At 43.9% G+C, this 27,706-nt stretch overlaps 1 protein-coding gene and 20 non-coding genes across 21 annotated transcripts; all 21 read left to right on the plus strand.

The window, feature by feature from the left end:
* Positions 1–1,220: 1,220 nt before the first annotated feature.
* Positions 1,221–1,292, plus strand: trnah-gug (transfer RNA histidin (anticodon GUG)). The gene has a single exon. It is a non-coding gene; the product is annotated as a tRNA-His (tRNA).
* A 94-nt stretch (positions 1,293–1,386) lies between these two features.
* Positions 1,387–1,459, plus strand: trnar-acg (transfer RNA arginine (anticodon ACG)). The gene has a single exon. It is a non-coding gene; the product is annotated as a tRNA-Arg (tRNA).
* Positions 1,460–1,865: 406 nt separating this feature from the next.
* On the plus strand, positions 1,866–1,937 carry trnae-uuc (transfer RNA glutamic acid (anticodon UUC)). Its single transcript has one exon. It is a non-coding gene; the product is annotated as a tRNA-Glu (tRNA).
* Positions 1,938–2,814: 877 nt separating this feature from the next.
* trnah-gug (transfer RNA histidin (anticodon GUG)) lies at positions 2,815–2,886 on the plus strand. The gene has a single exon. It is a non-coding gene; the product is annotated as a tRNA-His (tRNA).
* A 94-nt stretch (positions 2,887–2,980) lies between these two features.
* Positions 2,981–3,053, plus strand: trnar-acg (transfer RNA arginine (anticodon ACG)). The gene has a single exon. It is a non-coding gene; the product is annotated as a tRNA-Arg (tRNA).
* A 406-nt stretch (positions 3,054–3,459) lies between these two features.
* Positions 3,460–3,531, plus strand: trnae-uuc (transfer RNA glutamic acid (anticodon UUC)). Its single transcript has one exon. It is a non-coding gene; the product is annotated as a tRNA-Glu (tRNA).
* Positions 3,532–4,408: 877 nt separating this feature from the next.
* trnah-gug (transfer RNA histidin (anticodon GUG)) lies at positions 4,409–4,480 on the plus strand. Its single transcript has one exon. It is a non-coding gene; the product is annotated as a tRNA-His (tRNA).
* A 94-nt stretch (positions 4,481–4,574) lies between these two features.
* Positions 4,575–4,647, plus strand: trnar-acg (transfer RNA arginine (anticodon ACG)). The gene has a single exon. It is a non-coding gene; the product is annotated as a tRNA-Arg (tRNA).
* Positions 4,648–5,053: 406 nt separating this feature from the next.
* trnae-uuc (transfer RNA glutamic acid (anticodon UUC)) lies at positions 5,054–5,125 on the plus strand. The gene has a single exon. It is a non-coding gene; the product is annotated as a tRNA-Glu (tRNA).
* An 877-nt stretch (positions 5,126–6,002) lies between these two features.
* Positions 6,003–6,074, plus strand: trnah-gug (transfer RNA histidin (anticodon GUG)). Its single transcript has one exon. It is a non-coding gene; the product is annotated as a tRNA-His (tRNA).
* A 94-nt stretch (positions 6,075–6,168) lies between these two features.
* trnar-acg (transfer RNA arginine (anticodon ACG)) lies at positions 6,169–6,241 on the plus strand. The gene has a single exon. It is a non-coding gene; the product is annotated as a tRNA-Arg (tRNA).
* Positions 6,242–6,647: 406 nt separating this feature from the next.
* trnae-uuc (transfer RNA glutamic acid (anticodon UUC)) lies at positions 6,648–6,719 on the plus strand. Its single transcript has one exon. It is a non-coding gene; the product is annotated as a tRNA-Glu (tRNA).
* Positions 6,720–7,762: 1,043 nt separating this feature from the next.
* Positions 7,763–7,835, plus strand: trnar-acg (transfer RNA arginine (anticodon ACG)). The gene has a single exon. It is a non-coding gene; the product is annotated as a tRNA-Arg (tRNA).
* A 406-nt stretch (positions 7,836–8,241) lies between these two features.
* On the plus strand, positions 8,242–8,313 carry trnae-uuc (transfer RNA glutamic acid (anticodon UUC)). Its single transcript has one exon. It is a non-coding gene; the product is annotated as a tRNA-Glu (tRNA).
* A 1,522-nt stretch (positions 8,314–9,835) lies between these two features.
* On the plus strand, positions 9,836–9,907 carry trnae-uuc (transfer RNA glutamic acid (anticodon UUC)). Its single transcript has one exon. It is a non-coding gene; the product is annotated as a tRNA-Glu (tRNA).
* An 877-nt stretch (positions 9,908–10,784) lies between these two features.
* trnah-gug (transfer RNA histidin (anticodon GUG)) lies at positions 10,785–10,856 on the plus strand. The gene has a single exon. It is a non-coding gene; the product is annotated as a tRNA-His (tRNA).
* Positions 10,857–10,950: 94 nt separating this feature from the next.
* trnar-acg (transfer RNA arginine (anticodon ACG)) lies at positions 10,951–11,023 on the plus strand. The gene has a single exon. It is a non-coding gene; the product is annotated as a tRNA-Arg (tRNA).
* Positions 11,024–12,544: 1,521 nt separating this feature from the next.
* Positions 12,545–12,617, plus strand: trnar-acg (transfer RNA arginine (anticodon ACG)). Its single transcript has one exon. It is a non-coding gene; the product is annotated as a tRNA-Arg (tRNA).
* A 406-nt stretch (positions 12,618–13,023) lies between these two features.
* trnae-uuc (transfer RNA glutamic acid (anticodon UUC)) lies at positions 13,024–13,095 on the plus strand. Its single transcript has one exon. It is a non-coding gene; the product is annotated as a tRNA-Glu (tRNA).
* A 634-nt stretch (positions 13,096–13,729) lies between these two features.
* trnar-acg (transfer RNA arginine (anticodon ACG)) lies at positions 13,730–13,802 on the plus strand. Its single transcript has one exon. It is a non-coding gene; the product is annotated as a tRNA-Arg (tRNA).
* Positions 13,803–19,167: 5,365 nt separating this feature from the next.
* samd8 (sterile alpha motif domain containing 8) lies at positions 19,168–27,462 on the plus strand. The gene is made up of 6 exons (XM_053510385.1): positions 19,168–19,309; positions 22,516–23,089; positions 24,206–24,301; positions 24,475–24,592; positions 24,755–24,905; positions 25,914–27,462. The coding sequence occupies exons 2-6, from the start codon at positions 22,518–22,520 to the stop codon at positions 26,216–26,218; spliced, it is 1,242 nt and encodes a 413-aa protein (XP_053366360.1). The 5' UTR covers positions 19,168–19,309; positions 22,516–22,517; the 3' UTR covers positions 26,219–27,462.
* Positions 27,463–27,706: the final 244 nt, after the last annotated feature.

Here is a 27,706-nt window from a genome sequence, read left to right on the forward strand (position 1 = left end):
TACAAAACACCAAGGATCTCATTTCACCACAGCTAGAGGTGTGCCAGCAGCACAACACAACACGGATCCAAAGAGTCTATGTGTGGCTTGAAGCTCGCGTGGCTCTCTTTGATCCCGTGCAATGTTCTTGTCAATACCACTTGTTGACCACAACAGAGCTCAGATTCTTACCAGCGCAAATCAAAACTTTGGCAGCTGCTCACCTGGAAAATTCCTGTGGTCTGCCCAAGGGACGCAACCCTCCCAGGGTGGCGTTTTCCTTCCCTGGGTCGTCCCATATGGTCTAGCGGTCAGGATTCCTGGTTTTCACCCAGGCGGGCCGGGTTAACTCCCGGTATGGGAATGTTGCTTTGTCGTCTCTCCCCGTCTAAAATTAACCTGGCTTTTGCGGCTCATTCATGTACCAAATTTCCCTTCAGGCAGAACCAGGTAGGCGACTGCCATGGTGGGCTTCCTCAGGCCGGGTGGTTTGCTGTTGTGCCTTTCCGGAGAACTGAACCATTTATCAGGCTATATTGGGTCTGCGTTCCTGCCGATTTTCCCACACAGCGACCTGCCGGTCCCAAAGAGGAGCTGTTCTCGGGCAAATGCTCAAAGCTAAAAAAATTTCTGCAAGCATCTTAGTTAGCAACAGACAGACGGATAGCGTGTGACAAATTCCCTAACAGAATCTGAAAATGCTCTCCGTAACCGTTGCCATTAGTACGATTCATTGGCCAGATTGCGATGTGAAGAAAATTCAAACAACTTTGTATTGTTTAGTAAAGGTTGTATTAAAGTGTGTTCGTCAGTCGAGACGACCCCATCTGTGCCTTTTTCATTCACTCTGTGTGTGTGGAAAGTGAATTCCAGAGTGGATTTTTACTTCATTCCTTTCCATGATTTTTCCTCCTTAATGAGGCAAACCAAGAAGACATATTAAAGAAATCAATTAGCTCATCTTATAAGTAAAGAGAATTAATGGACTGTAATATTTGAGTCATCTGTCCCACAAAGGACGAAGCATGTTGCAAGACCTTGTGCGAGTTTTGGTAGACGTTTGCATGTAATTAGAACCATTTCCTAGTTTTGATTGTTGCAAATGCATTGAAGACTACATGGAAAATGAAGTTTTCCCAGTGCACGCGGGCGAAGCGATTTGCCAGTACTTCCCACGGTACATCCAGCAGCGTCTGACTTCCAGCTGGAAGGATGCCATTGCTTTACCCGAAGTCTGGCGCGCCGTGATCGTATAGTGGTTAGTACTCTGCGTTGTGGCCGCAGCAACCCCGGTTCGAATCCGGGTCACGGCAGTTGGTTTTGCAACTATCGCCTCACTGCAAGGCCTTTCCTCCTGGCCCGTGTTGGCTGAGAAAGCACATGTATGTAGAATGTCACTCCTCCCGTGGGCCAGTGGCGCAATGGATAACGCGTCTGACTACGGATCAGAAGATTCTAGGTTCGACTCCTGGCTGGCTCGGTTTGCTTTTACCCCGGTCCAAAGTTGTGCTCGTGCGACCCACTCCAGCAGCTGCATTTCCGCTGGGATATGGGCTCCCTTAATCCCCGAAAAGCAGGGAATCCTCATGCTATGGTGCTTAATGTGCTGGCTTGCTACAAAACACCAAGGATTTTATTTCACCACAGCTAGAGGTGTGCCAGCAGCACAACACAACACGGATCCAAAGAGTCTATGTGTGGCTTGAAGCTCGCGTGGCTCTCTTTGATCCCGTGCAATGTTCTTGTCAATACCACTTGTTGACCACAACAGAGCTCAGATTCTTACCAGCGCGAATCAAAACTTTGGCAGCTGCTCACCTGGAAAATTCCTGTGGTCTGCCCAAGGGACGCAACCCTCCCAGGGTGGCGTTTTCCTTCCCCGGTCGTCCCATATGGTCTAGCGGTCAGGATTCCTGGTTTTCACCCAGGCGGCCCGGGTTCAACTCCCGGTATGGGAATGTTGCTTTGTCGTCTCTCCCCATCTAAAATTAACCTGGCTTTTGCGGCTCATTCATGTACCAAATTCCCCTTCAGGCAGAACCAGGTAGGCGACTGCCATGGTGGGCTTCCTCAGGCCGGGTGGTTTGCTGTTGTGCCTTTCCGGAGAACTGAACCATTTATCAGGCTATATTGGGTCTGCGTTCCTGCCGATTTTCCCACACAGCGACCTGCCGGTCCCAAAGAGGAGCTGTTCTCGGGCAAATGCTCAAAGCTAAAAAAATTTCTGCAAGCATCTTAGTTAGCAACAGACAGACGGATAGCGTGTGACAAATTCCCTAACAGAATCTGAAAATGCTCTCCGTAACCGTTGCCATTAGTACGATTCATTGGCCAGATTGCGATGTGAAGAAAATTCAAACAACTTTGTATTGTTTAGTAAAGGTTGTATTAAAGTGTGTTCGTCAGTCGAGACGACCCCATCTGTGCCTTTTTCATTCACTCTGTGTGTGTGGAAAGTGAATTCCAGAGTGGATTTTTACTTCATTCCTTTCCATTATTTTTCCTCCTTAATTAGGCAAACCAAAAAGACATATTAAAGAAATCAATTAGCTCATCTTATAAGTAAAGAGAATTAATGGACTGTAATATTTGAGTCATCTGTCCCACAAAGGACGAAGCATGTTGCAAGACCTTGTGCGAGTTTTGGTAGACATTTGCATGTAATTAGAACCATTTCCTAGTTTTGATTGTTGCAAATGCATTGAAGACTACATGGAAAATGAAGTTTTCCCAGTGCACGCGGGCGAAGCGATTTGCCAGTACTTCCCACGGTACATCCAGCAGCGTCTGACTTCCAGCTGGAAGGATGCCATTGCTTTACCGGAAGTCTGGCGCGCCGTGATCGTATAGTGGTTAGTACTCTGCGTTGTGGCCGCAGCAACCCCGGTTCGAATCCGGGTCACGGCAGTTGGTTTTGCAACTATCGCCTCACTGCAAGGCCTTTCCTCCTGGCCCGTGTTGGCTGAGAAAGCACATGTATGTAGAATGTCACTCCTCCCGTGGGCCAGTGGCGCAATGGATAACGCGTCTGACTACGGATCAGAAGATTCTAGGTTCGACTCCTGGCTGGCTCGGTTTGCTTTTACCCCGGTCCAAAGTTGTGCTCGTGCGACCCACTCCAGCAGCTGCATTTCCGCTGGGATATGGGCTCCCTTAATCCCCGAAAAGCAGGGAATCCTCATGCTATGGTGCTTATTGTGCTGGCTTGCTACAAAACACCAAGGATCTCATTTCACCACAGCTAGAGGTGTGCCAGCAGCACAACACAACACGGATCCAAAGAGTCTATGTGTGGCTTGAAGCTGGCGTGGCTCTCTTTGATCCCGTGCAATGTTCTTGTCAATACCACTTGTTGACCACAACAGAGCTCAGATTCTTACCAGCGCGACTCAAAACTTTGGCAGCTGCTCACCTGGAAAATTCCTGTGGTCTGCCCAAGGGACGCAACCCTCCCAGGGTGGCGTTTTCCTTCCCCGGTCGTCCCATATGGTCTAGCGGTCAGGATTCCTGGTTTTCACCCAGGCGGCCCGGGTTCAACTCCCGGTATGGGAATGTTGCTTTGTCGTCTCTCCCCATCTAAAATTAACCTGGCTTTTGCGGCTCATTCATGTACCAAATTCCCCTTCAGGCAGAACCAGGTAGGCGACTGCCATGGTGGGCTTCCTCAGGCCGGGTGGTTTGCTGTTGTGCCTTTCCGGAGAACTGAACCATTTATCAGGCTATATTGGGTCTGCGTTCCTGACGATTTTCCCACACAGCGACCTGCCGGTCCCAAAGAGGAGCTGTTCTCGGGCAAATGCTCAAAGCTAAAAAAATTTCTGCAAGCATCTTAGTTAGCAACAGACAGACGGATAGCGTGTGACAAATTCCCTAACAGAATCTGAAAATGCTCTCCGTAACCGTTGCCATTAGTACGATTCATTGGCCAGATTGCGATGTGAAGAAAATTCAAACAACTTTGTATTGTTTAGTAAAGGTTGTATTAGAGTGTGTTCGTCAGTCGAGACGATCCCATCTGTGCCTTTTTCATTCACTCTGTGTGTGTGGAAAGTGAATTCCAGAGTGGATTTTTACTTCATTCCTTCCCATGATTTTTCCTCCTTAATGAGGCAAACCAAGAAGACATATTAAAGAAATCAATTAGCTCATCTTATAAGTAAAGAGAATTAATGGACTGTAATGTTTGAGTCATCTGTCCCACAAAGGACAAAGCATGTTGCAAGACCTTGTGCGAGTTTTGGTGGACGTTTGCATGTAATTAGAACCATTTCCTAGTTTTGAGTGTTGCAAATGCATTGAAGACTACATGGAAAATGAAGTTTTCCCAGTGCACGCGGGCGAAGCGATTTGCCAGTACTTCCCACGGTACATCCAGCAGCGTCTGACTTCCAGCTGGAAGGATGCAATTGCTTTACCGGAAGTCTGGCGCGCCGTGATCGTATAGTGGTTAGTACTCTGCGTTGTGGCCGCAGCAACCCCGGTTCGAATCCGGGTCACGGCAGTTGGTTTTGCAACTATCGCCTCACTGCAAGGCCTTTCCTCCTGGCCCGTGTTGGCTGAGAAAGCACATGTATGTAGAATGTCACTCCTCTCGTGGGCCAGTGGCGCAATGGATAACGCGTCTGACTACGGATCAGAAGATTCTAGGTTCGACTCCTGGCTGGCTCGGTTTGCTTTTACCCCGGTCCAAAGTTGTGCTCGTGCGACCCACTCCAGCAGCTGCATTTCCGCTGGGATATGGGCTCCCTTAATCCCCGAAAAGCAGGGAATCCTCATGCTATGGTGCTTATTGTGCTGGCTTGCTACAAAACACCAAGGATCTCATTTCACCACAGCTAGAGGTGTGCCAGCAGCACAACACAACACGGATCCAAAGAGTCTATGTGTGGCTTGAAGCTCGCGTGGCTCTCTTTGATCCCGTGCAATGTTCTTGTCAATACCACTTGTTGACCACAACAGAGCTCAGATTCTTACCAGCGCGACTCAAAACTTTGGCAGCTGCTCACCTGGAAAATTCCTGTGGTCTGCCCAAGGGACGCAACCCTCCCAGGGTGGCGTTTTCCTTCCCCGGTCGTCCCATATGGTCTAGCGGTCAGGATTCCTGGTTTTCACCCAGGCGGCCCGGGTTCAACTCCCGGTATGGGAATGTTGCTTTGTCGTCTCTCCCCATCTAAAATTAACCTGGCTTTTGCGGCTCATTCATGTACCAAATTCCCCTTCAGGCAGAACCAGGTAGCCGACTGCCATGGTGGGCTTCCTCAGGCCGGGTGGTTTGCTGTTGTGCCTTTCCGGAGAACTGAACCATTTATCAGGCTATATTGGGTCTGCGTTCCTGCCGATTTTCCCACACAGCGACCTGCCGGTCCCAAAGAGGAGCTGTTCTCGGGCAAATGCTCAAAGCTAAAAAAATTTCTGCAAGCATCTTAGTTAGCAACAGACAGACGGATAGCGTGTGACAAATTCCCTAACAGAATCTGAAAATGCTCTCCGTAACCGTTGCCATTAGTACGATTCATTGGCCAGATTGCGATGTGAAGAAAATTCAAACAACTTTGTATTGTTTAGTAAAGGTTGTATTAAAGTGTGTTCGTCAGTCGAGACGACCCCATCTGTGCCTTTTTCATTCACTCTGTGTGTGTGGAAAGTGAATTCCAGAGTGGATTTTTACTTCATTCCTTTCCATGATTTTTCCTCCTTAATGAGGCAAACCAAGAAGACATATTAAAGAAATCAATTAGCTCATCTTATAAGTAAAAAGAATTAATGGACTGTAATATTTGAGTCATCTGTCCCACAAAGGACGAAGCATGTTGCAAGACCTTGTGCGAGTTTTGGTGGACGTTTGCATGTAATTAGAACCATTTCCTAGTTTTGAGTGTTGCAAATGCATTGAAGACTACATGGAAAATGAAGTTTTCCCAGTGCACGCGGGCCAAGCGATTTGCCAGTACTTCCGACGGTACATCCAGCAGCGTCTGACTTCCAGCTGGAAGGATGCCATTGCTTTACCGGAATTCTGGCGCGCCGTGATCGTATAGTGGTTAGTACTCTGCGTTGTGGCCGCAGCAACCCCGGTTCGAATCCGGGTCACGGCAGTTGGTTTTGCAACTATCGCCTCACTGCAAGGCCTTTCCTCCTGGCCCGTGTTGGCTGAGAAAGCACATGTATGTAGAATGTCACTCCTCCCGTGGGCCAGTGGCGCAATGGATAACGCGTCTGACTACGGATCAGAAGATTCTAGGTTTGACTCCTGGCTGGCTCGGTTTGCTTTTACCCCGGTCCAAAGTTGTGCTCGTGCGACCCACTCCAGCAGCTGCATTTCCGCTGGGATATGGGCTCCCTTAATCCCCGAAAAGCAGGGAATCCTCATGCTATGGTGCTTATTGTGCTGGCTTGCTACAAAACACCAAGGATCTCATTTCACCACAGCTAGAGGTGTGCCAGCAGCACAACACAACACGGATCCAAAGAGTCTATGTGTGGCTTGAAGCTCGCGTGGCTCTCTTTGATCCCGTGCAATGTTCTTGTCAATACCACTTGTTGACCACAACAGAGCTCAGATTCTTACCAGCGCGACTCAAAACTTTGGCAGCTGCTCACCTGGAAAATTCCTGTGGTCTGCCCAAGGGACGCAACCCTCCCAGGGTGGCGTTTTCCTTCCCCGGTCGTCCCATATGGTCTAGCGGTCAGGATTCCTGGTTTTCACCCAGGCGGCCCGGGTTCAACTCCCGGTATGGGAATGTTGCTTTGTCGTCTCTCCCCATCTAAAATTAACCTGGCTTTTGCGGCTCATTCATGTGCCAAATTCCCCTTCAGGCAGAACCAGGTAGGCGACTGCCATGGTGGGCTTTCTCAGGCCGGGTGGTTTGCTGTTGTGCCTTTCCGGAGAACTGAACCATTTATCAGGCTATATTGGGTCTGCGTTCCTGCCGATTTTCCCACACAGCGACCTGCCGGTCCCAAAGAGGAGCTGTTCTCGGGCAAATGCTCAAAGCTAAAAAAATTTCTGCAAGCATCTTAGTTAGCAACAGACAGACGGATAGCGTGTGACAAATTCCCTAACAGAATCTGAAAATGCTCTCCGTAACCGTTGCCATTAGTACGATTCATTGGCCAGATTGCGATGTGAAGAAAATTCAAACAACTCTGTATTGTTTAGTAAAGGTTGTATTAAAGTGTGTTCGTCAGTCGAGACGACCCCATCTGTGCCTTTTTCATTCACTCTGTGTGTGTGTAAAGTGAATTCCAGAGTGGATTTTTACTTCATTCCTTTCCATGATTTTTCCTCCTTAATGAGGCAAACCAAGAAGACATATTAAAGAAATCAATTAGCTCATCTTATAAGTAAAGAGAATTAATGGACTGTAATATTTGAGTCATCTGTCCCACAAAGGACGAAGCATGTTGCAAGACCTTGTGCGAGTTTTGGTGGACGTTTGCATGTAATTAGAACCATTTCCTAGTTTTGAGTGTTGCAAATGCATTGAAGACTACATGGAAAATGAAGTTTTCCCAGTGCACGCGGGCCAAGCGATTTGCCAGTACTTCCCACGGTACATCCAGCAGCGTCTGACTTCCAGCTGGAAGGATGCCATTGCTTTACCGGAAGTCTAGCGCGCCGTGATCGTATAGTGGTTACTACTCTGCGTTGTGGCCGCAGCAACCCCGGTTCGAATCCGGGTCACGGCAGTTGGTTTTGCAACTATCGCCTCACTGCAAGGCCTTTCCTCCTGGCCCGTGTTGGCTGAGAAAGCACATGTATGTAGAATGTCACTCCTCCCGTGGGCCAGTGGCGCAATGGATAACGCGTCTGACTACGGATCAGAAGATTTTAGGTTCGACTCCTGGCTGGCTCGGTTTGCTTTTACCCCGGTCCAAAGTTGTGCTCGTGCGACCCACTCCAGCAGCTGCATTTCCGCTGGGATATGGGCTCCCTTAATCCCCGAAAAGCAGGGAATCCTCATGCTATGGTGCTTATTGTGCTGGCTTGCTACAAAACACCAAGGATCTCATTTCACCACAGCTAGAGGTGTGCCAGCAGCACAACACAACACGGATCCAAAGAGTCTATGTGTGGCTTGAAGCTCACGTGGCTCTCTTTGATCCCGTGCAATGTTCTTGTCAATACCACTTGTTGACCACAACAGAGCTCAGATTCTTACCAGCGCGACTCAAAACTTTGGCAGCTGCTCACCTGGAAAATTCCTGTGGTCTGCCCAAGGGACGCAACCCTCCCAGGGTGGCGTTTTCCTTCCCCGGTCGTCCCATATGGTCTAGCGGTCAGGATTCCTGGTTTTCACCCAGGCGGCCCGGGTTCAACTCCCGGTATGGGAATGTTGCTTTGTCGTCTCTCCCCATCTAAAATTAACCTGGATTTTGCGGCTCATTCATGTGCCAAATTCCCCTTCAGGCAGAACCAGGTAGCCGACTGCCATGGTGGGCTTTCTCAGGCCGGGTGGTTTGCTGTTGTGCCTTTCCGGAGAACTGAACCATTTATCAGGCTATATTGGGTCTGCGTTCCTGCCGATTTTCCCACACAGCGACCTGCCGGTCCCAAAGAGGAGCTGTTCTCGGGCAAATGCTCAAAGCTAAAAAAATTTCTGCAAGCATCTTAGTTAGCAACAGACAGACGGATAGCGTGTGACAAATTCCCTAACAGAATCTGAAAATGCTCTCCGTAACCGTTGCCATTAGTACGATTCATTGGCCAGATTGCGATGTGAAGAAAATTCAAACAACTCTGTATTGTTTAGTAAAGGTTGTATTAAAGTGTGTTCGTCAGTCGAGACGACCCCATCTGTGCCTTTTTCATTCACTCTGTGTGTGTGTAAAGTGAATTCCAGAGTGGATTTTTACTTCATTCCTTTCCATGATTTTTCCTCCTTAATGAGGCAAACCAAGAAGACATATTAAAGAAATCAATTAGCTCATCTTATAAGTAAAGAGAATTAATGGACTGTAATATTTGAGTCATCTGTCCCACAAAGGACGAAGCATGTTGCAAGACCTTGTGCGAGTTTTGGTGGACGTTTGCATGTAATTAGAACCATTTCCTAGTTTTGAGTGTTGCAAATGCATTGAAGACTACATGGAAAATGAAGTTTTCCCAGTGCACGCGGGCCAAGCGATTTGCCAGTACTTCCCACGGTACATCCAGCAGCGTCTGACTTCCAGCTGGAAGGATGCCATTGCTTTACCGGAAGTCTAGCGCGCCGTGATCGTATAGTGGTTACTACTCTGCGTTGTGGCCGCAGCAACCCCGGTTCGAATCCGGGTCACGGCAGTTGGTTTTGCAACTATCGCCTCACTGCAAGGCCTTTCCTCCTGGCCCGTGTTGGCTGAGAAAGCACATGTATGTAGAATGTCACTCCTCCCGTGGGCCAGTGGCGCAATGGATAACGCGTCTGACTACGGATCAGAAGATTCTAGGTTCGACTTCTGCCTGGCTCGGTTTCCTTTTACCCCGGGCCAAAGTTGTGCTCGTGCGACCCACTCCAGCAGCTGCATTTCCGCTGGGATATGGGCTCCCTTAATCCCTGAAAAGCAGGGAATCCTCATGCTATGGTGCTTATTGTGCTGGCTTGCTACAAAACACCAAGGATCTCATTTTACCACAGCTAGAGGTGTGCCAGCAGCACAACACAACACGGATCCAAACAGTCTATGTGTGGCTTGAAGCTCGCGTGGCTCTCTTTGATCCCGTGCAATGTTCTTGTCAATACCACTTGTTGACCACAACAGAGCTCAGATTCTTACCAGCGCGACTCAAAACTTTGGCAGCTGCTCACCTGGAAAATTCCTGTGGTCTGCCCAAGGGACGCAACCCTCCCAGGGTGGCGTTTTCCTTCCCCAGTCGTCCCATATGGTCTAGCGGTCAGGATTCCTGGTTTTCACCCAGGCGGCCCGGGTTCAACTCCCGGTATGGGAATGTTGCTTTGTCGTCTCTCCCCATCTTAAATTAACCTGGCTTTTGCGGCTCATTCATGTACCAAATTCCCCTTCAGGCAGAACCAGGTAGCCGACTGCCATGGTGGGCTTCCTCAGGCCGGGTGGTTTGCTGTTGTGCCTTTCCGGAGAACTGAACCATTTATCAGGCTATATTGGGTCTGCGTTCCTGCCGATTTTCCCACACAGCGACCTGCCGGTCCCAAAGAGGAGCTGTTCTCGGGCAAATGCTCAAAGCTAAAAAAATTTCTGCAAGCATCTTAGTTAGCAACAGACAGACGGATAGCGTGTGACAAATTCCCTAACAGAATCTGAAAATGCTCTCCGTAACCGTTGCCATTAGTACGATTAATTGGCCAGATTGCGATGTGAAGAAAATTCAAACAACTTTGTATTGTTTAGTAAAGGTTGTATTAAAGTGTGTTCGTCAGTCGAGACGACCCCATCTGTGCCTTTTTCATTCACTCTGTGTGTGTGGAAAGTGAATTCCAGAGTGGATTTTTACTTCATTCCTTTCCATGATTTTTCCTCCTTAATGAGGCAAACCAAGAAGACATATTAAAGAAATCAATTAGCTCATCTTATAAGTAAAGAGAATTAATGGACTGTAATATTTGAGTCATCTGTCCCACAAAGGACGAAGCATGTTGCAAGACCTTGTGCGAGTTTTGGTGGACGTTTGCATGTAATTAGAACCATTTCCTAGTTTTGAGTGTTGCAAATGCATTGAAGACTACATGGAAAATGAAGTTTTCCCAGTGCACGCGGGCGAAGCGATTTGCCAGTACTTCCCACGGTACATCCAGCAGCGTCTGACTTCCAGCGGGAAGGATGCCTTTGCTTTACCGGAAGTCTGGCGCGCCGTGATCGTATAGTGGTTAGTGCTCTGCGTTGTGGCCGCAGCAACCCCGGTTCGAATCCGGGTCACGGCAGTTGGTTTTGCAACTATCGCCTCACTGCAAGGCCTTTCCTCCTGGCCCATGTTGGCTGAGAAAGCACATGTATGTAGAATGTCACTCCTCCCGTGGGCCAGTGGCGCAATGGATAACGCGTCTGACTACGGATCAGAAGATTCTAGGTTTGACTCCTGGCTGGCTCGGTTTGCTTTTACCCCGGTCCAAAGTTGTGCTCGTGCGACCCACTCCAGCAGCTGCATTTCCGCTGGGATATGGGCTCCCTTAATCCCCGAAAAGCAGGGAATCCTCATGCTATGGTGCTTATTGTGCTGGCTTGCTACAAAACACCAAGGATCTCATTTCACCACAGCTAGAGTTGTGCCAGCAGCACAACACAACACGGATTCAAAGAGTCTATGTGTGGCTTGAAGCTCGCGTGGCTCTCTTTGATCCCGTGCAATGTTCTTGTCAATACCACTTGTTGACCACAACAGAGCTCAGATTCTTACCAGCGCGACTCAAAACTTTGGCAGCTGCTCACCTGGAAAATTCCTGTGGTCTGCCCAAGGGACGCAACCCTCCCAGGGTGGCGTTTTCCTTCCCTGGTCATCCCATATGGTCTAGCGGTCAGGATTCCTGGTTTTTACCCAGGCAGCCCGGGTTCAACTCCCGGTATGGGAATGTTGCTTTGTCGTCTCTCCCCATCTAAAATTAACCTGGCTTTTGCGGCTCATTCATGTACCAAATTCCCCTTCAGGCAGAACCAGGTAGCCGACTGCCATGGTGGGCTTCCTCAGGCCGGGTGGTTTGCTGTTGTGCCTTTCCGGAGAACTGAACCATTTATCAGGCTATATTGGGTCTGCGTTCCTGCCGATTTTCCCACATAGCGACCTGCCGGTCCCAAAGAGGAGCTGTTCTCGGGCAAATGCTCAAAGCTAAAAAAATTTCTGCAAGCATCTTAGTTAGCAACAGACAGACGGATAGCGTGTGACAAATTCCCTAACAGAATCTGAAAATGCTCTCCGTAACCGTTGCCATTAGTACGATTCATTGGCCAGATTGCGATGTGAAGAAAATTGAAACAACTTTGTATTGTTTAGTAAAGGTTGTATTAAAGTGTGTTCGTCAGTCGAGACGACCCCATCTGTGCCTTTTTCATTCACTCTGTGTGTGTGGAAAGTGAATTCCAGAGTGGATTTTTACTTCATTCCTTTCCATGATTTTTCCTCCTTAATGAGGCAAACCAAGAAGACATATTAAAGAAATCAATTAGCTCATCTTATAAGTAAAGAGAATTAATGGACTGTAATATTTGAGTCATCTGTCCCACAAAGGACTAAGCATGTTGCAAGACCTTGTGCGAGTTTTGGTGGACGTTTGCATGTAATTAGAACCATTTCCTAGTTTTGAGTGTTGCAAATGCATTGAAGACTACATGGAAAATGAAGTTTTCCCAGTGCACGCGGGCCAAGCGATTTGCCAGTACTTCCCACGGTACATCCAGCAGCGTCTGACTTCCAGCTGGAAGGATGCCATTGCTTTACCGGAAGTCTGGCGCGCCGTGATCGTATAGTGGTTAGTAATCTGCGTTGTGGTCGCAGCAACCCCGGTTCGAATCCGGGTCACGGCAGTTGGTTTTGCAACTATCGCCTCACTGCAAGGCCTTTCCTCCTGGCCCGTGTTGGCTGAGAAAGCACATGTATGTAGAATGTCACTCCTCCCGTGGGCCAGTGGCGCAATGGATAACGCGTCTGACTACGGATCAGAAGATTCTAGGTTCGACTCCTGGCTGGCTTGGTTTGCTTTTACCCCGGTCCAAAGTTGTGCTCGTGCGACCCACTCCAGCAGCTGCATTTCCGCTGGGGTATGGACTCCCTTAATCCCCGAAAAGCAGGGATTCCTCATGCTATGGTGCTTATTGTGCTGGCTTGCTACAAAACACCAAGGATCTCATTTCACCACAGCTAGAGGTGTGCCAGCAGCACAACACAACACGGATCCAAAGAGTCTATGTGTGGCTTGAAGCTCGCGTGGCTCTCTTTGATCCCGTGCAATGTTCTTGTCAATACCACTTGTTGACCACAACAGAGCTCAGATTCTTACCAGCGCGACTCAAAACTTTGGCAGCTGCTCACCTGGAAAATTCCTGTGGTCTGCCCAAGGGACGCAACCCTCCCAGGGTGGCGTTTTCCTTCCCCGGTCGTCCCATATGGTCTAGCGGTCAGGATTCCTGGTTTTCACCCAGGCGGCCCGGGTTCAACTCCTGGTATGGAAATGTTGCTTTGTCGTCTCTCCCTATCTAAAATTAACCTGGCTTCTGCGGCTCATTCATGTACCAAATTCCCCTTCAGGCAGAACCAGGTAGGCGACTGCCATGGTGGGCTTCCTCAGGCTGGGTGGTTTGCTGGTGTGCCTTTCCGGAGAACTGAACCTTTTATCAGGCTATATTGGGTCTGCGTACCTGCCGATTTTCCCAAACAGCGACCTGGCGGTCCCAAAGAGGAGCTGTTCTCGGGCAAATGCTCAAAGCTAAAAAAATTTTCAGCAAACATCTTAGTTAGCAACAGACAGACGGCCAGCGTGTGACAAATTCCCTAACAGAATCTGAAAATGCTTTCCGTAACCGTTGCCATTAGTACGATTCATTGGTCAGATTGCGATGTGAAGAAAATTCAAACAACTTTGTATTGTTTAGTAAAGGTTGTATTAAAGTGTGTTCGTCAGTCGAGATGACCCCATCTGTGCTTTTTTTTTTTTACTTTACGTACTCTGCGTTGTGGCCGCAGCAACCCCGGTTCGAATCCGGGTCACGGCAGTTGGTTTTGCAACTATCGCCTCACTGCAAGGCCTTTCCTCCTGGCCCGTGTTGGCTAAGAAAGCACATGTATGTAGAATGTCACTCCTCCCGTGGGCCAGTGGCGCAATGGATAACGCGTCTGACTACGGATCAGAAGATTCTTGGTTCAACTCCTGGCTGGCTCGGTTTGCTTTTACCCCAGCTGCATTTCCGCTGGGGTATGGGCTCCCTTAAACTTGAATGAAAGGGTGGTCAAGAGGTTTGTCTTGTGTTTAATTTATGTAGTTACCATTACCAACCAGCAGTTGGTGCTGTTCTGAGCTGCTTTATAATCCTATATCCATGTCTCACCGACATGATATCCAGCCAAGAATCTTTCAATAGAGTGGACTGTGTGTTCCTATGCAAATCCCAAGTGCCACTTGTGTGTAAATTTACTAATTATCTAATGGATAAATGTCTTTAAAAGACTAAACATGGGGAGAAAATGTTAAAGTGTCATTGAAGGTTAGTTCTAATTTAATCCACTAAAACTCCATTAATAATCACACACATTTTTCACACGTACTAAGAGGGATGTATTGATATTTGCAGGAAACTTTTTTTTTATAGTACAGCCATCTTTTTTAGATTATTCATCATTTTTCACTCTCTACCCGACATGTGGCTATGGATTTTTCCTCAGTATGCTATATCATGCTGTGGCCCAGTGACGCCAGTGTGGTTAATTTTTCCTTCACCACACCACTTGCTGGTCACTGCTGAGCTTCGGTTAATCTGATTCCTGCCAACATGCGGGTGAGCTCTGATGCTGTAGCCGGCTTTCCTCCCATACAATACACCCCTTGTACTGTACTCTTCAATTCCATTTATATTGTGTTTTTCTTCTACTTCACACCAAATAATTAGCTTACAGAGCCTCATGCTGCAGGGCTTGAATTTGTGCAGCTGATGTATGGTTCCTTTGGAAGCTGAAGATAGAGGTATACTAGCTGTGCTTATTCAGAAGTAGGATATTAGTCTGTAGCTGGACCCCAGAATTCCACAAAGGCATTTATGCCAGGTCACTTTTTTAAGAGGGGCTCTTCATCTTGGGCATTATTCAGAGGGGCCACTCTCCAGGACATCTGCCATGCAGCTACCTGCATTCACTGTTCATGTGTTCCTGGTTATAGAAACATAACAGTTCCCTTCACAATGGTTTGTCTTTTGTAATTATTGTTGACCATTTACAATTATCTGACCCAGTTAAGTTTGTTTTTTTGGATGAACTATTCAGAAGCTTACAAAAGCATTACATTACAACATGAGGCAAACCCTGCTCAACCCTAGCGGTCAGGATTCCTGGTTTTCACCCAGGCGGCCCGGGTTCGACTCCCCATATGGGAACGTTGCTTTGTCGTCTCTTCCCATCTAAAATTAACCTGGCTTTTGCGGCTCATTCATGTACCAAATTCCCCTTCAGGCAGAACCAGGTAGGCGACTGCCATGGTGGGCTTCCTCAGGCCGGGTGGTTTGCTGGTGTGCCTTTCTTGAGAACTGAAGCATTTATCAGGCTATATTGGGTCTGCGTTCCTGCCGATTTTCCCACACAGCGACCTGCCGGTCCCAAAGAGGAGCTGTTCTCGGGCAAATGCTCAAAGCCAAAAAAATGTTCAGCAAACCTCTTAGTTAGCAACAGATAGACGGCCAGCGTGTGACAAATTCCCTAACGGAATCTGAAAATGCTTTCCGTAACCGTTGCCATTAGTACGATTCATTGGCCAGATAGCGATGTGAAGAAAATTCAAACAACTTTGTATTGTTTGATAAAGGTTGTATTGAAGCGTGTTCGTCAGTCGAGACGACCCCATCTGTGCCTTTTTTGTTCACTCTGTGTGTGTGGAAAGTGAATTTCAGAGTGGATTTTTACTTCATTCCTTTCCATTATTTTTCCTCCTGCTCAAGAATCCATTAGTTATAACACACTCCAAAGTGTCACTTGCCTTTTCCATTTCTTTCTATTTAAAGATGAGGTTTTTCCAGGGCAGCCTAGATTGCCTTTATTAAAGTCTGCATGTATTTTTTTTTTTTATTATTCCACCAGACTAACTAAATGGGTCACTGGTCCACCAACTTGCACACATCCAAAAAAGTCAGTTGTTTCATCTATGACAGCCATATTTAAAGTAAGTCAGTGTTTTAATCATATAGTTTGACTATAAGTAAAGTTTTTCTTTTATTGAATTATATACAGATGTTTATAATTCGTTAAATGTTTTTCCCTTTTGAGAAAGTCGTTGACAGTGTTTTCGAGCCCTTCTGCCATTATGGTTTTAAACTGGGTTGATTCTAAATTTAGATGTTCCCTTCAAGTAGGGCCTAATCTTGCCTGTGAAGGCCTATCATTATAGAGCAAGAAATGCAGGAAAGTTCACTAAAGCGCTTCCCAAATTAAACATTACAGGAAACCATGCAACTTATACACACTTGAGGGCAAGTGAGCAGAGAAGAACCATACAGACATGTTAAACTCCACACACATATCACCCCAAGCTCAGGATTGACCCATGAACTCAGGAGCTGTCCAAATAAACAAAATATGAGTTTATATTAATCTCTAGGCTGCAACAAAACACATTTTAACAAATTCCATCATTTGACATCAATGCTTACATGAGCGGTTCCTTTGTATTGCCTTTGCACATGTATTTAACGCAGCTAGCTGGAAAACCTCCATGCTTCTTGATCACTTGATACATAAATTTGAATTTATCATAATGTAAATCATAATAAATCACAAACAAAAATAAAATTTTCCAATTTTGATCAAAAATGCCAATGAGACATTTGGAAGGTGAATCATAGGGTAATTGGGTAGTGTGTTATTGGTAAACTGGGAATTTAAATTCTGCCACAACTTTTTTCCCCACAAACAGATATCTGATTTGCCCACACGGTGGTGTAGTGGTTTGGGGTTTTGCATTTGCCTCCAGGGTCGAGGGTTCGATCCCTGCCTTGGGTCTGTGCATGGAGTTCTACCTGTGCTTGGTGGGTTTTCTTGTTTCCTTCCACAGTCCAAAGATTAGGCTAATTGTACCTGGTGACCCTGTACAGCAGTGTGGAAAATGAATATCGTATACTGTACATATAGGCAAAAATGCAAAGAAGTAGTGTTACATTTATAAACAGACAAACAAATCAAATAAATAAAAAAAACATATTAATGTAATAAATAACCAGTATTAAATGTATATATAAATGTATATACGTGTACAGAAGGGGCAGTTCCAAAAAAAAAAAAAAAGCCTCACTTTGAGAGGTATGTCATTTCCCTGAATGTCACAAAAATTAGACCATATTTTAATATTTTATTTGTTTTTACAACAGGCTGCAACCGACCTAAATATCCATTTTTAATCAATTCAATTCACTTTTTATTTATATAGTGCTTTTAACAGTGGTTATTGTCGGAAAGTTGTCTAAAGCCCTATTCACACGGGACTAGTATTATCAGGGGACCTTGTGTGATTTGTAATAATTGCAGAGGTCGTCTGTGATCTTAATCCGGTGCGAATAGGGCATGTAAAGTAAAAATTCCCCCACAAATGACCTACCATACAGTATTTGCCAAACACAGAGGTCCTGTGATAATTAGTCTGGTGCAAATCAGCATGTTTGTGATTTGGCCAGGATATGCTGTGGTCGAATATATAATTTTTTCAGGGTTTTTGTTTCCTGTGCGCCTTCTTATTCATCTTCCGCAAAGAATGGAGGCTGCTTTAAAGTGCTTTGAAAGTATGTCAGGTTTTGGGTCATATCGCTATACACCATACAATACAACGTGCAGAAAGATAAGATTACATTCGATTTTAACCTGGTGAAATGTAAATGACACAGGGCACAAAACTGTATTTGTTTCTTTGTTTATTCATCTAACCGGACATCCATAAATTCTCTCTCTGCCTCACACACAGTCTGCATGTGCACATGCACACATACACCTTCCCCTTTTCTTTTTATTGCAACACACTCTTAAATAGACACACATTTCGTTCCTTGTTAAGTCTGGTTTCTCTCAAGGTTTCTTCCTATTGCCATTTCAGGGATTTTTTCCTTACCACCACCATCCTCAGCTTGTTCATCAGGGACGATCTGATCATTATAATTAATACATATTCCCTAACACATTTCATACTAATTTCCCTAATTTTCTTTTGAATCTGTAAAGTTGCTTTGCATCAACTGTTAAAGGTTGCTATATTGACCTGAACTAAATTTAACAACTGGTTGTTTCTATAGGAACTTCGGCAGCGACCTCATTTCCTCTTTCGTCTGTTCCAACCACTCAGCATTTAGCATCAGTAATATGAATATATATATGAAGAAATTAGGGCTGGCTCAAGTACTGGGACAGAAGTCTAGAGCCCCCCCACTCTAAATTAACAAAAAAAGGTTTTGGCTGTACATTAGTCAGAACTTGCTCTTTGAATTATATCTTTTCTTTTCATACACTATAGGGCCCTAAAACCAGTCTCAAAAAATGTTCTGTCTGTCCAGTCCGATTTTGTCACAGCGTCACACAAAACTGTCTGGACAGAATTTAATGAAACTTTTGCAGTACTTAGATATCTGCCTGATATTAAATCATAAGTGAAATCAAAGTAAAAGTAAAAAGCTCTTGAGTAAAAGTGATGTTATGAACAATTATGTGTGAGATTTAATAATCTACTTTAAAATAATCTACTAATGCGCTACTGTCTCAATGTAAACAAACACCTGCACCAATAGATAATAATTAGAAAAGATAAAGGGAATATTTTTACTGGGATTAGTTCATATTTTCACTTACATTTACATTTAGGCATTTAGCAGACGCTCTTATCCAGAGCGACTTACAATTTGTCACTTTGGCTGAAATAACAGCGCTGAAGTGGTATATGTGATTTTTATCATGCTGGAGCGGTTTTAAGACAAAACTTCATCTTTATCCTTTTTTCTGCTTTTTCCATTTCTCATCCGTGATTCACTCTCCGATTACCGAACAGTAAGTGTATTTGGAAGTGTATTTGTCTGACCACTAAAGAAGGACAACTTGGTGTAAACAAGGCGTATACGTTAACTTTTCTATATTCTCTCTTGACAGTAAATTTAAAATATTGCTGTGACTGCTAGGTATATTTGGTACAATTTCCACACAAAATACCATACAATGTTGTCACACCGAACAAAATTTTTTGTGAAATCACAGATTATTATTATTAAAAATCTTTGTTGCAGACAGACATGTGGGTGGGCTTCAGCCTGGATTAATAATAACCTGTATCACTGATTACATTAAAGCTGATCAGATTATTTTGATAACCTCTCTCACTTCAGCTACTTTGTTTCTTAAGAGAAAAGAAAGACTTTGATGTGTGTGTTTTTTTTTTTCCTGATGTAGTTTCGAGGCTCCGCCCATAACCGCCACATTTCATTTAAAGGGTCATTGTATCCTGCAACAATGTATCGCGGTATGTCCCCTGTTTAATCACGACGTCATTTAAACGCAGTGTGTTCAAAAGAATCCAGCACGCGGTTGCTTTACACGCCCCTCTATACGCGCCGTGACGCACTTCCTGTTTACACGCGCTGGCGTGGCTGGCGGCAGCATGGCAGTGAGTCAGGCAGAGGATCCAGCGCGCGGAGACTCTCTAATCACAGCACTGAGACGGTAAGAGCAACTGCATTATTAATAAGATCGGAGCTGAGGATTAACCCAGACCACTCTCTCCTTTAAATGTCTTCCAGCTGTTTGTGTCGCGTCGCTCTGATCCTCTAAGTCTCTCCTCCACACTGCTGAGCTCATTTAGGCATTTAATTCAGATACATACTGGTTTTAAAATGTGTTGAGTATATGGATCTTTTCTTCCATGATTCATGTATGTTAATGATTTTATTCATTAATGAATTGATAATGATGATGATGATGATGATGATTAATAATAATAATAATGATAATAGATGTTTTTTTCTGCCAACTTTTCTTAATAGCTTTAGACAATCTCTAGCTCTTGTTCTTTTAATAATATATAAAATAATATGAAAGTCTTTAAATCAAGACATAAAGTTACATGATAATATAAATGCAACTTTGCATGCTTGGCAAAACAAAATCTTTGCATAATTTTATGGCCGAATTGCTTATTGTACTGTAAAAACATGCTTAAGTCATTGTTTCAGCCATGTTTATGTAATTTTTCTGTTTAAAATCTTAAACATTTTATGATCATCTGGAAATTCCGTAATTCTATATCTGTTTCTCAATATAGAAACTGACATTTATGTGCTAGTGACAGAAACTGGCATACTGTATATCAGGAAACAAGCTTTTCACATATTGGATATATTTTGGATAAACCTAGCATAGTTCGTTCCAGAAGCGTGCTTCTATATCAAAACACTCGTATATCAAAGTAAATGTACCCCATAAGAAATAATGGAAACTCTGTTTTACAACTCAAAAATATTCATATAAAAAATTTATACAAAATATAAAGTAAAAATAAAACAAATGAACCGGCGCTATAGTGATTGACAACAGAGAGAGGAGAGGGGAAAGAGGTGGGGGGATGCTGTATAGGATGTCCTTCACACACACACACAAACACACACACACACACTTCACATCAGATTGGATTTGTTTTTGTATTTTTACAAAAATCAGACTACATGAATTTAATCTGATTCGAACCTAGATTGGGCAGTCTGAACAACGCCCAAAGATTCTTAGGTCAAGTTCTCCAAACAGGTTATGCAAAACGAAGATGTTGCAGTTGCGTGCTTCAGGACAAGTTGCGTCATGTGCTCACGTGCAAGATCTGTCATTTCTGTCTTCTCCTTTTATAGAATGAAAAAAGTGGATTGGACAGTGGATGTCAAATCTGAGTCAGTACCGGCCAAACATTTTACACTCAGAATGTTACTTGTGCTTCGTAGTATCTTAATATTTTGGACCTTACTTTTAGATCTTGATCTTGTTTGGTTATGACCTAATGAGAAATGTTTTGTGTTTGGACTAATAACATGCCTGTTAAGTGTTCCAGAGGATTTACACAACACAACACTCAGGGATCTTGACCTTGAGTGTACCTACGTGGAACTACGTGTGTAATGGCTGAATCTGTTACTAACTAACACACACAGTCAGATTCTGAGGTTGTGCTGTTGGACTAGAATTATTTTAGGCCAAATATTACCTCCTCTCAGTTTTCACTGTTCCTGGTCGGGGTTGCAGTGCGAGCAGGCTGAGAAAGTTAGTCCAGAATTTTCTCTCCCCAGCTACAGAATTCAGGTTCACCTGGGGGATCGCCAGATTGTAACACTACTGCTGCTGGCCTGATCCACTTGTCTGTCTCACACTCTCTTGATACTTAATACTCAGGATACTTAAACTCCTCCACAGTCTCGTCTAGAGGCAAGAGTAGGAAACCAGTGTGTAATGAAGAATGCTTTGTTTTTAAAGTGGGTGTGAAGTTTTAGTTAAGTGTGACTCGGCTCAGGCCAAATTGTTCCTGGGTGTGATTGTGTGTGTGCGCGTGTGTGCGCGTGTGTGTGTGTGCGTGTGTGTTCGGTTAGTCAGTGGAAATGCTGAGTTTGTCTCTGACAGAGTGGTGTTATTTAGAGGAGAGTTTAGTGTTGCTTCATAATATAACGTCAAGATGTTCCATGTGAGCCTGCACAAAAGACACACACACACACACACACACACGTACAGATACTTGCAACATGACAGGGCAGAATTTGCAACTTTTTTCCTTAAATAGATTGTGCAATTCCTTACTGTCCACTTCTCCACATTTGCATCCGAGCTGTTAAATAAATGAGTTCTGGTTTTTCAGAAGACTGACAGGCACACGGTGGAACGAGAGCGCACAAACAGTAGCTTATGTTTAGAGTTAAATCAGATCACTGTGTGAGAATGTGTGTGGGACGAGGATTCGAGTTGGTGTATCTGTTTGCCCCCTTGTTATCATTGTCATCAGTGAGGGAGTGATTGGGTGTGTAAGGGACAGCAGCCCTTTGTCCTGATAATGAGAATAAATATCAGGAGTTTACATGTCAGCATGTTGCAGCGGGTTTCAGTCTCGCGCCTAGTCAGCATTTCTCTGTTCCAGTTTCAGTACTCAGTAGGAACATATTGAACATTATAGAAATACTGATTGATTTTTTAAAATTTTTTTGGGTTGGTGTTTTCTTTGAACAAACTTGTTTGGATATTGGATTAATAATGTACTGCCGTATGTTATCTTGACATGGCAGTGATTTTTCCAATCCAATCCTAATATTATACAATATATAATTATGTCTGGAAGTTGAATCATGTTTACTGGACTTCGTTCTTGTTAGGAGATTACGGAGAGTCATTAAGGTGTAATAGTCACCCTTACACGTAGCTTTCCTGGTGAACCAGTGAAGAGGTCTTGATCTACCTGGTGATGGAGGAAAGGGCAGCGTTTAAAATAGGAGACAGGTTGTACCATCTATCCTCACTCTCACTTATCGTCTATACCGCTTTATCCTGTGTGCCAATCCATCACAGATCTCACACACATATACACACACACACACTCTCTCTCTAGGGGCAATTTGGGAACGCCAATTAGCTTAATCTGCGCATTCTTTGACTGTGGAAACCATAGTACCCGAATGAAACCCACCAAGCAAAGGGAGAACATGCAAACTCCGTGCACAGAGACCTAAGACGGGAATCAAACCTTGGACCCTGGAGGTGTGAGGTGACTGTGCTAACGTCTTTGCCACTGTGTTGCTGCAGCCAATCCTCCATGTCCAAATTGATCAAGATTAGGAAATAAATATTTAGATAAGGAAAGCAGAATGTCACACTAGTAATTACATAATGTTTTTTGTTCTGCCCAGGTATGGTGACGTGTGATGGAGTTGAGAGCTGGAGCATTAAGAAGGTGGCGCTCTGGCTCAGGGAGCAAGGCTTCAGCGAATACGTGGAGCTTCTATGCGTTAAGCACCGCGTGGATGGAGCCGCTTTGTTGTGTTTAACAGAACATGACCTGCGATCGCCGCCGCTGCAGCTCTCGCGCCTCGGAGACATCAAGAGGCTCGCACTCGCCCTGCGACGGCTTCAAAGGCGGCACACACGCTCACGCGCGTCGCTCAGTGACTCCGGGACAGGCAGTTTGTTTCTCTTACATACCTCAGGATCAAAACGCTGCTCGTGGAACGACAGCACGGACCAAAACGTCTCACAGAGTAATGGTATCAGTATGGCGGTGTCGGGGGGGCATCGCCACGGTTACTCAAACGGGAAGTGTAAGAAGGACGACGACTGTCTGGATCCTGAGGGATGGAAGACAGCAGTGAGCTCTGTCTATGTGATGCTGGTGTTTGGCATCACCTCCTTTGTCATGGTCCTGGTGCACGAGAGGGTGCCTGACATGCGCACATACCCACCTCTGCCCGATATATTCCTCGACAGGTGTGTATCCTGTTAACGTCATTCAAAGAAACAATATACAGTGAGGGCGAAGGTCAATTAAAGCACAAGCAAATGTTTTATTCCTGTTATACCGTAGCGTTTTGTTCACTTTGTGTTTTTATTTATTAAAGAACACAACATTGTAGAATTTATCTGCTTGTTGTTAACACAGTTAACAATTGTGATGTCTACTTAAAACAACTATAAACTAGAAAGATGTCTGTCTTTTCCTGTGTTGGAGAACTGAGACTCAGTCCAAAAATACTAAACATAAGCTTAAAAAGAAAACATCCACTAATGACAAGTGCACACGTTTCTTTTTACATTCCACTCATGTGCAAGTTGTTACTACAACAATAAAAACTTTAAACTGCATGTACACTATTAGTCAAAAGTTTGTACACCCCTTCTAACTCCATGGTTGTTCCTGATCTTTATTTCTTTCTACACTGTAAAACGATACTGAAGGTGTTTATTATCCAAAACACACAATAATCTCCTCTGAACAGTTGATATTGAGATGTATATCTGCTACTTCTGCTCTGTAAAGCTTCTTAACGGCTCTAATCTGAGGTGCTGGTTGTTAATTGGTGATTTCTGAGGCTGGTGACTCTAAATGAACTTCTCCTCTGCAGCAGAGCTCAATTTTGGGTCTTCATGAGTGACAGTTTCATCATGATGGGTTTTACAAACACACTCGACTCGATACTGTTCTTATAAGAACTGTTCCAGAACAGCTGACTCTTAGGTTTTAAATTAACTGACAGTTGTTTTGAAATCTTCAGTATTGTTCGAAATAAAATAAAAAAAAAAAATCACGAAAAAAAAATGCTAAAACTTAAAATAACAAATAATCTTGATTTTGGGAGGTGTGTCCAAACGTTTGATCGGTGCTGTACATGAATAAAAAAAAGCCTGTGATCTGCTTGATGGACGAACTCCTGTCCATGTTGTGCTTTCGTATAAATTTAGACAACAGAATCTGACCTAAATTGCTTAGCGGTAAAATTGCACTTAAGTAATTATTTGTTTGTGAGATGCATGAATGTAGGCATATGGGTGGGACCTGGGTATAATCTTCATTTGTAATGACTTGTAATCCTGTGTATGGTTCAGTGTTCCTAGAATTCCCTGGGCTTTTGCTATGGCTGAAGCCTGTGCTCTTATCCTGTGTTACATATTACTCCTAATACTGCTGCTGCACAAATACAGGTATGCTCATAACCACATGCGCGCACACACACACGTTACAACTATACAAACACAAGCACACTTCCACATACATGTGCAATAATACCAATATTTTAATTTATTTTGCTTTAAACTATGACCTCATGGATGTTATGAGTTATTATATCTGTGTGTGTGTGTGTGTGTGTGTGTAGATCTATTCTCTTTCGCAGATTCTGTAGTTTAACAGGAACTGTGTTCCTGCTTCGCTGTGTCACTATGTTCGTCACCTCCCTGTCTGTCCCAGGACATCATCTGCAGTGCTCAGGAAAGGTCTGAGAATTATATATATATTTTTCTTTTATATTACACCTGTTATTGATTAAGATTTATTCTGATTTAAAAAAATAGTTTTAATATGTTTCTTCTTAATTTATCCTCTTCCTTCAGTCTGCAGGTAATCACAACATGCATATTTTGTTTGTGTGTGTGTAGATGTATGGTGATATCTGGTCGAAGCTCTTGCGATCATTAGAGATTTGGAGTGGCTTTGGCATGTCCCTGACCGGGGTACACACATGTGGGGATTACATGTTCAGTGGACACACAGTGATTCTCACCATGCTAAACTTCTTTGTCACAGAGTGTAAGTGTGCTTCATTCTGTGTGCGTATTGTGTGTGTGTGTGTGTAGTAATAAAAGGGTGGACAAATGATCTGCTTGAGCTCATACCCCAATCATTGTCAAATATTTTTCTTTTGCCAGAGAATGTGTTTATTTATGTATTTGTTTCTATAACAACAATGTTTAACATGATGCGTTTAAGGTAATGGACTTGATTTAAGACTATTTAACATTAATATAAGGAGCCGTTGGTGTCAGAAAGTTTCCAGGTAAGATAGTGAGATTATCAGATTTATTAGGGTGTAATAGCTACTCCGATCACCCAAAACATTACGAGTAAAAACATTGCAACCAGTCTTGTGTAAGTTCTTCCTTGTGCCACTGGCTGTTATGCTGTGGGGTCTGGCACCAGAATCCTAGCAAGAGATCCTTTGTTGTGGGTTTTGAAATGAGGCCTCTGTGGATTGGACTAGTCTGGCCTGTGCGTCCCGTGGGTGCTCGATCAGAATGGGAGGCTAAGCAAGTGGTCTTGGTCTCATTGCCTGCTTTGTAGTGCTGTGGTGCATTGGGTGTTCTGTGCCGTTCTGTCGTGGACAACATTAACTTTTTTCATTGATTTGTGCTGCATTGCTGTATTTTAATATTTTGCGTTGTTAATGTTATGACTGATCGGTGTGTATAGTCCTTACCTCACCAGCCATACTTTTTCCTTTCTCTTAATGTCAATGAGATAAAAATTATAGCTTGTCATGTTAAAGAAATTAAAAAGGACAAATTGTCCTGTATACTTTATTCTAACAGTCATTCCCTAAAAAGTGCAACGATTAAGTCATTAATAAATAAAAAATTTGGATCCTTCGCAGATCCTTTGACGTACCGAGTTCTCAAAACACTCACAACCTACTGAGATTTCATACCAAGCAACCCAGACATATTATCCTTATGATCATTTGTAGTTGTTTGAAGAGAACATTGAGTTTTCTCAGCATTTAATCAATAATATGTGTTGTTGGTGTTTTTCTCTCCTTAGACACTCCACGTAACTGGCACATTTTGCACACTTTGGCATGGGTGCTGAACTTGTTTGGGATCTTCTTCATCCTGGCTGCTCACGAGCACTACTCCATCGATGTTTTCATCGCCTTCTACATCACCACCCGGTTGTTCCTGTACTACCACACTCTGGCCAACACACGGGCGTATCAGCACAGTCGCCGAGCTCGCATCTGGTTTCCAATGTTCTCCTTCTTTGAGTGCAATATCAACGGCCCCATCCCCAACGAGTACTGCTGGCCCTTCTCCAGGCCCGCCTTCATAAAAACAGTTATTGGCTAAAAAAAACGTGTTTGTCACAGCTAGGCTGTCTTGACTTATTGTCCAACAGATTTATACTGTTGAGGAGAATAATATATTTATTTTATTCATTAATTCTTTGGGATGAATGGCAGCATTTGGTATTTTCCTGTTAGCTAAAGCGAATCTTTTGTGTTTTGGATTCGGACATTAATCTCGTACTAGTCAGTACCAACGGAGTGCATGACTACTCTGGAGAACCAAAGTCCAGAGTTCTCTCTTATCTCATTTAGTCATAAATATTTACAGGAAATTGAACAGCTGGCTTAAGATATAGCACCACACATTAGAGAGCTGACACTGATGCTCACAGTAGTTGCGTAAGATGTGTTCTGTGCTGCACAGTATCCTTTTTTTATGTAAACCTTTTGTAGTGTAAAATGATCTTGATTTAAAAAATATTCTGTAACGAAGGTCTGTTGTTTACAGTGATGATATGACAGGTTTAAAACTTTTTTAGCTTTTGTATTCAGAATTCAGTCTAGAGTTAAACTGGTAGCATCGATACATAGCATTAATACGTTTTCTAACAAATAGCAAAAAATTACAGATGCAACCAGTACTAATATTTATTTAGTATAAACCAGGTGAGTCTCCACATGCTTTCTTTTATCTTTTTAATTTTTTTTTGGAAACAAGCGAACCTGGTGCGCACATTATCTTAATATCTATAAACCAACTCCTAGCTCTGTTTGTTTCATCGCACTGTATTTAAACTAGACTGCTAAAAAGTCTGTTTCTTGTATTAAATGAAAATGGCTCTACAGTATATGCATTAAGAGGTTTACAAAAGAAACAGATTTTAAATGATCATGGGCAGTACTTTGTAACAAAAATCATGAATTTTTATACCATGTAATACGTTTTTTTTTCTTCAATATTTTGTTCTGAAAATGTTCTGGCAATTCATGGAGAAATATGCATTAGTTTAATGGAAGATCATTATACAATAATTTGTGCAATTCACTGTTTCAGAAAATTCACACTGGTGCCATCTTCTGCATCATAAATACTTCAGCCTCTCTGGTCACTGAGTATTCCCCCTAATTGTCAATACCGCTTTATCCTGTAAACAGGATCGTGCCTGGCCTGGGGCCTATCCTGCAAACTTCATGCACACAGACCCAAGGCAGGAACCAAAACCAGAATCTGGAGGTGCAAGGTGACAGTGCCAATCACTAAGCCAAGTTTTGTCCATACCTACATTATTCCTAACATTACACACACACACACAAAAAAAGAATACTGGTGGCAATAAAGTTTTAAGCAGGCAAAATGTCCATAATACTGTTAACAACTCAATCAAATATCACAAATATCATTACCACATTTTACATGGTGAAATGAGATCCTAGCTTTTTGTAATAAGCCAGCGCGATAAGCACTATAGGATGAGGATTCCCTGCTTTTCAGGAATTAAAAGAGCCCATACTCCGCTGGAAATTAAGCTGCTGGAGTACAATGGAAAAA

This window comes from Clarias gariepinus, chromosome 13 (assembly GCF_024256425.1).
Source record: "Clarias gariepinus isolate MV-2021 ecotype Netherlands chromosome 13, CGAR_prim_01v2, whole genome shotgun sequence".
Lineage (NCBI taxonomy): Eukaryota > Metazoa > Chordata > Actinopteri > Siluriformes > Clariidae > Clarias > Clarias gariepinus.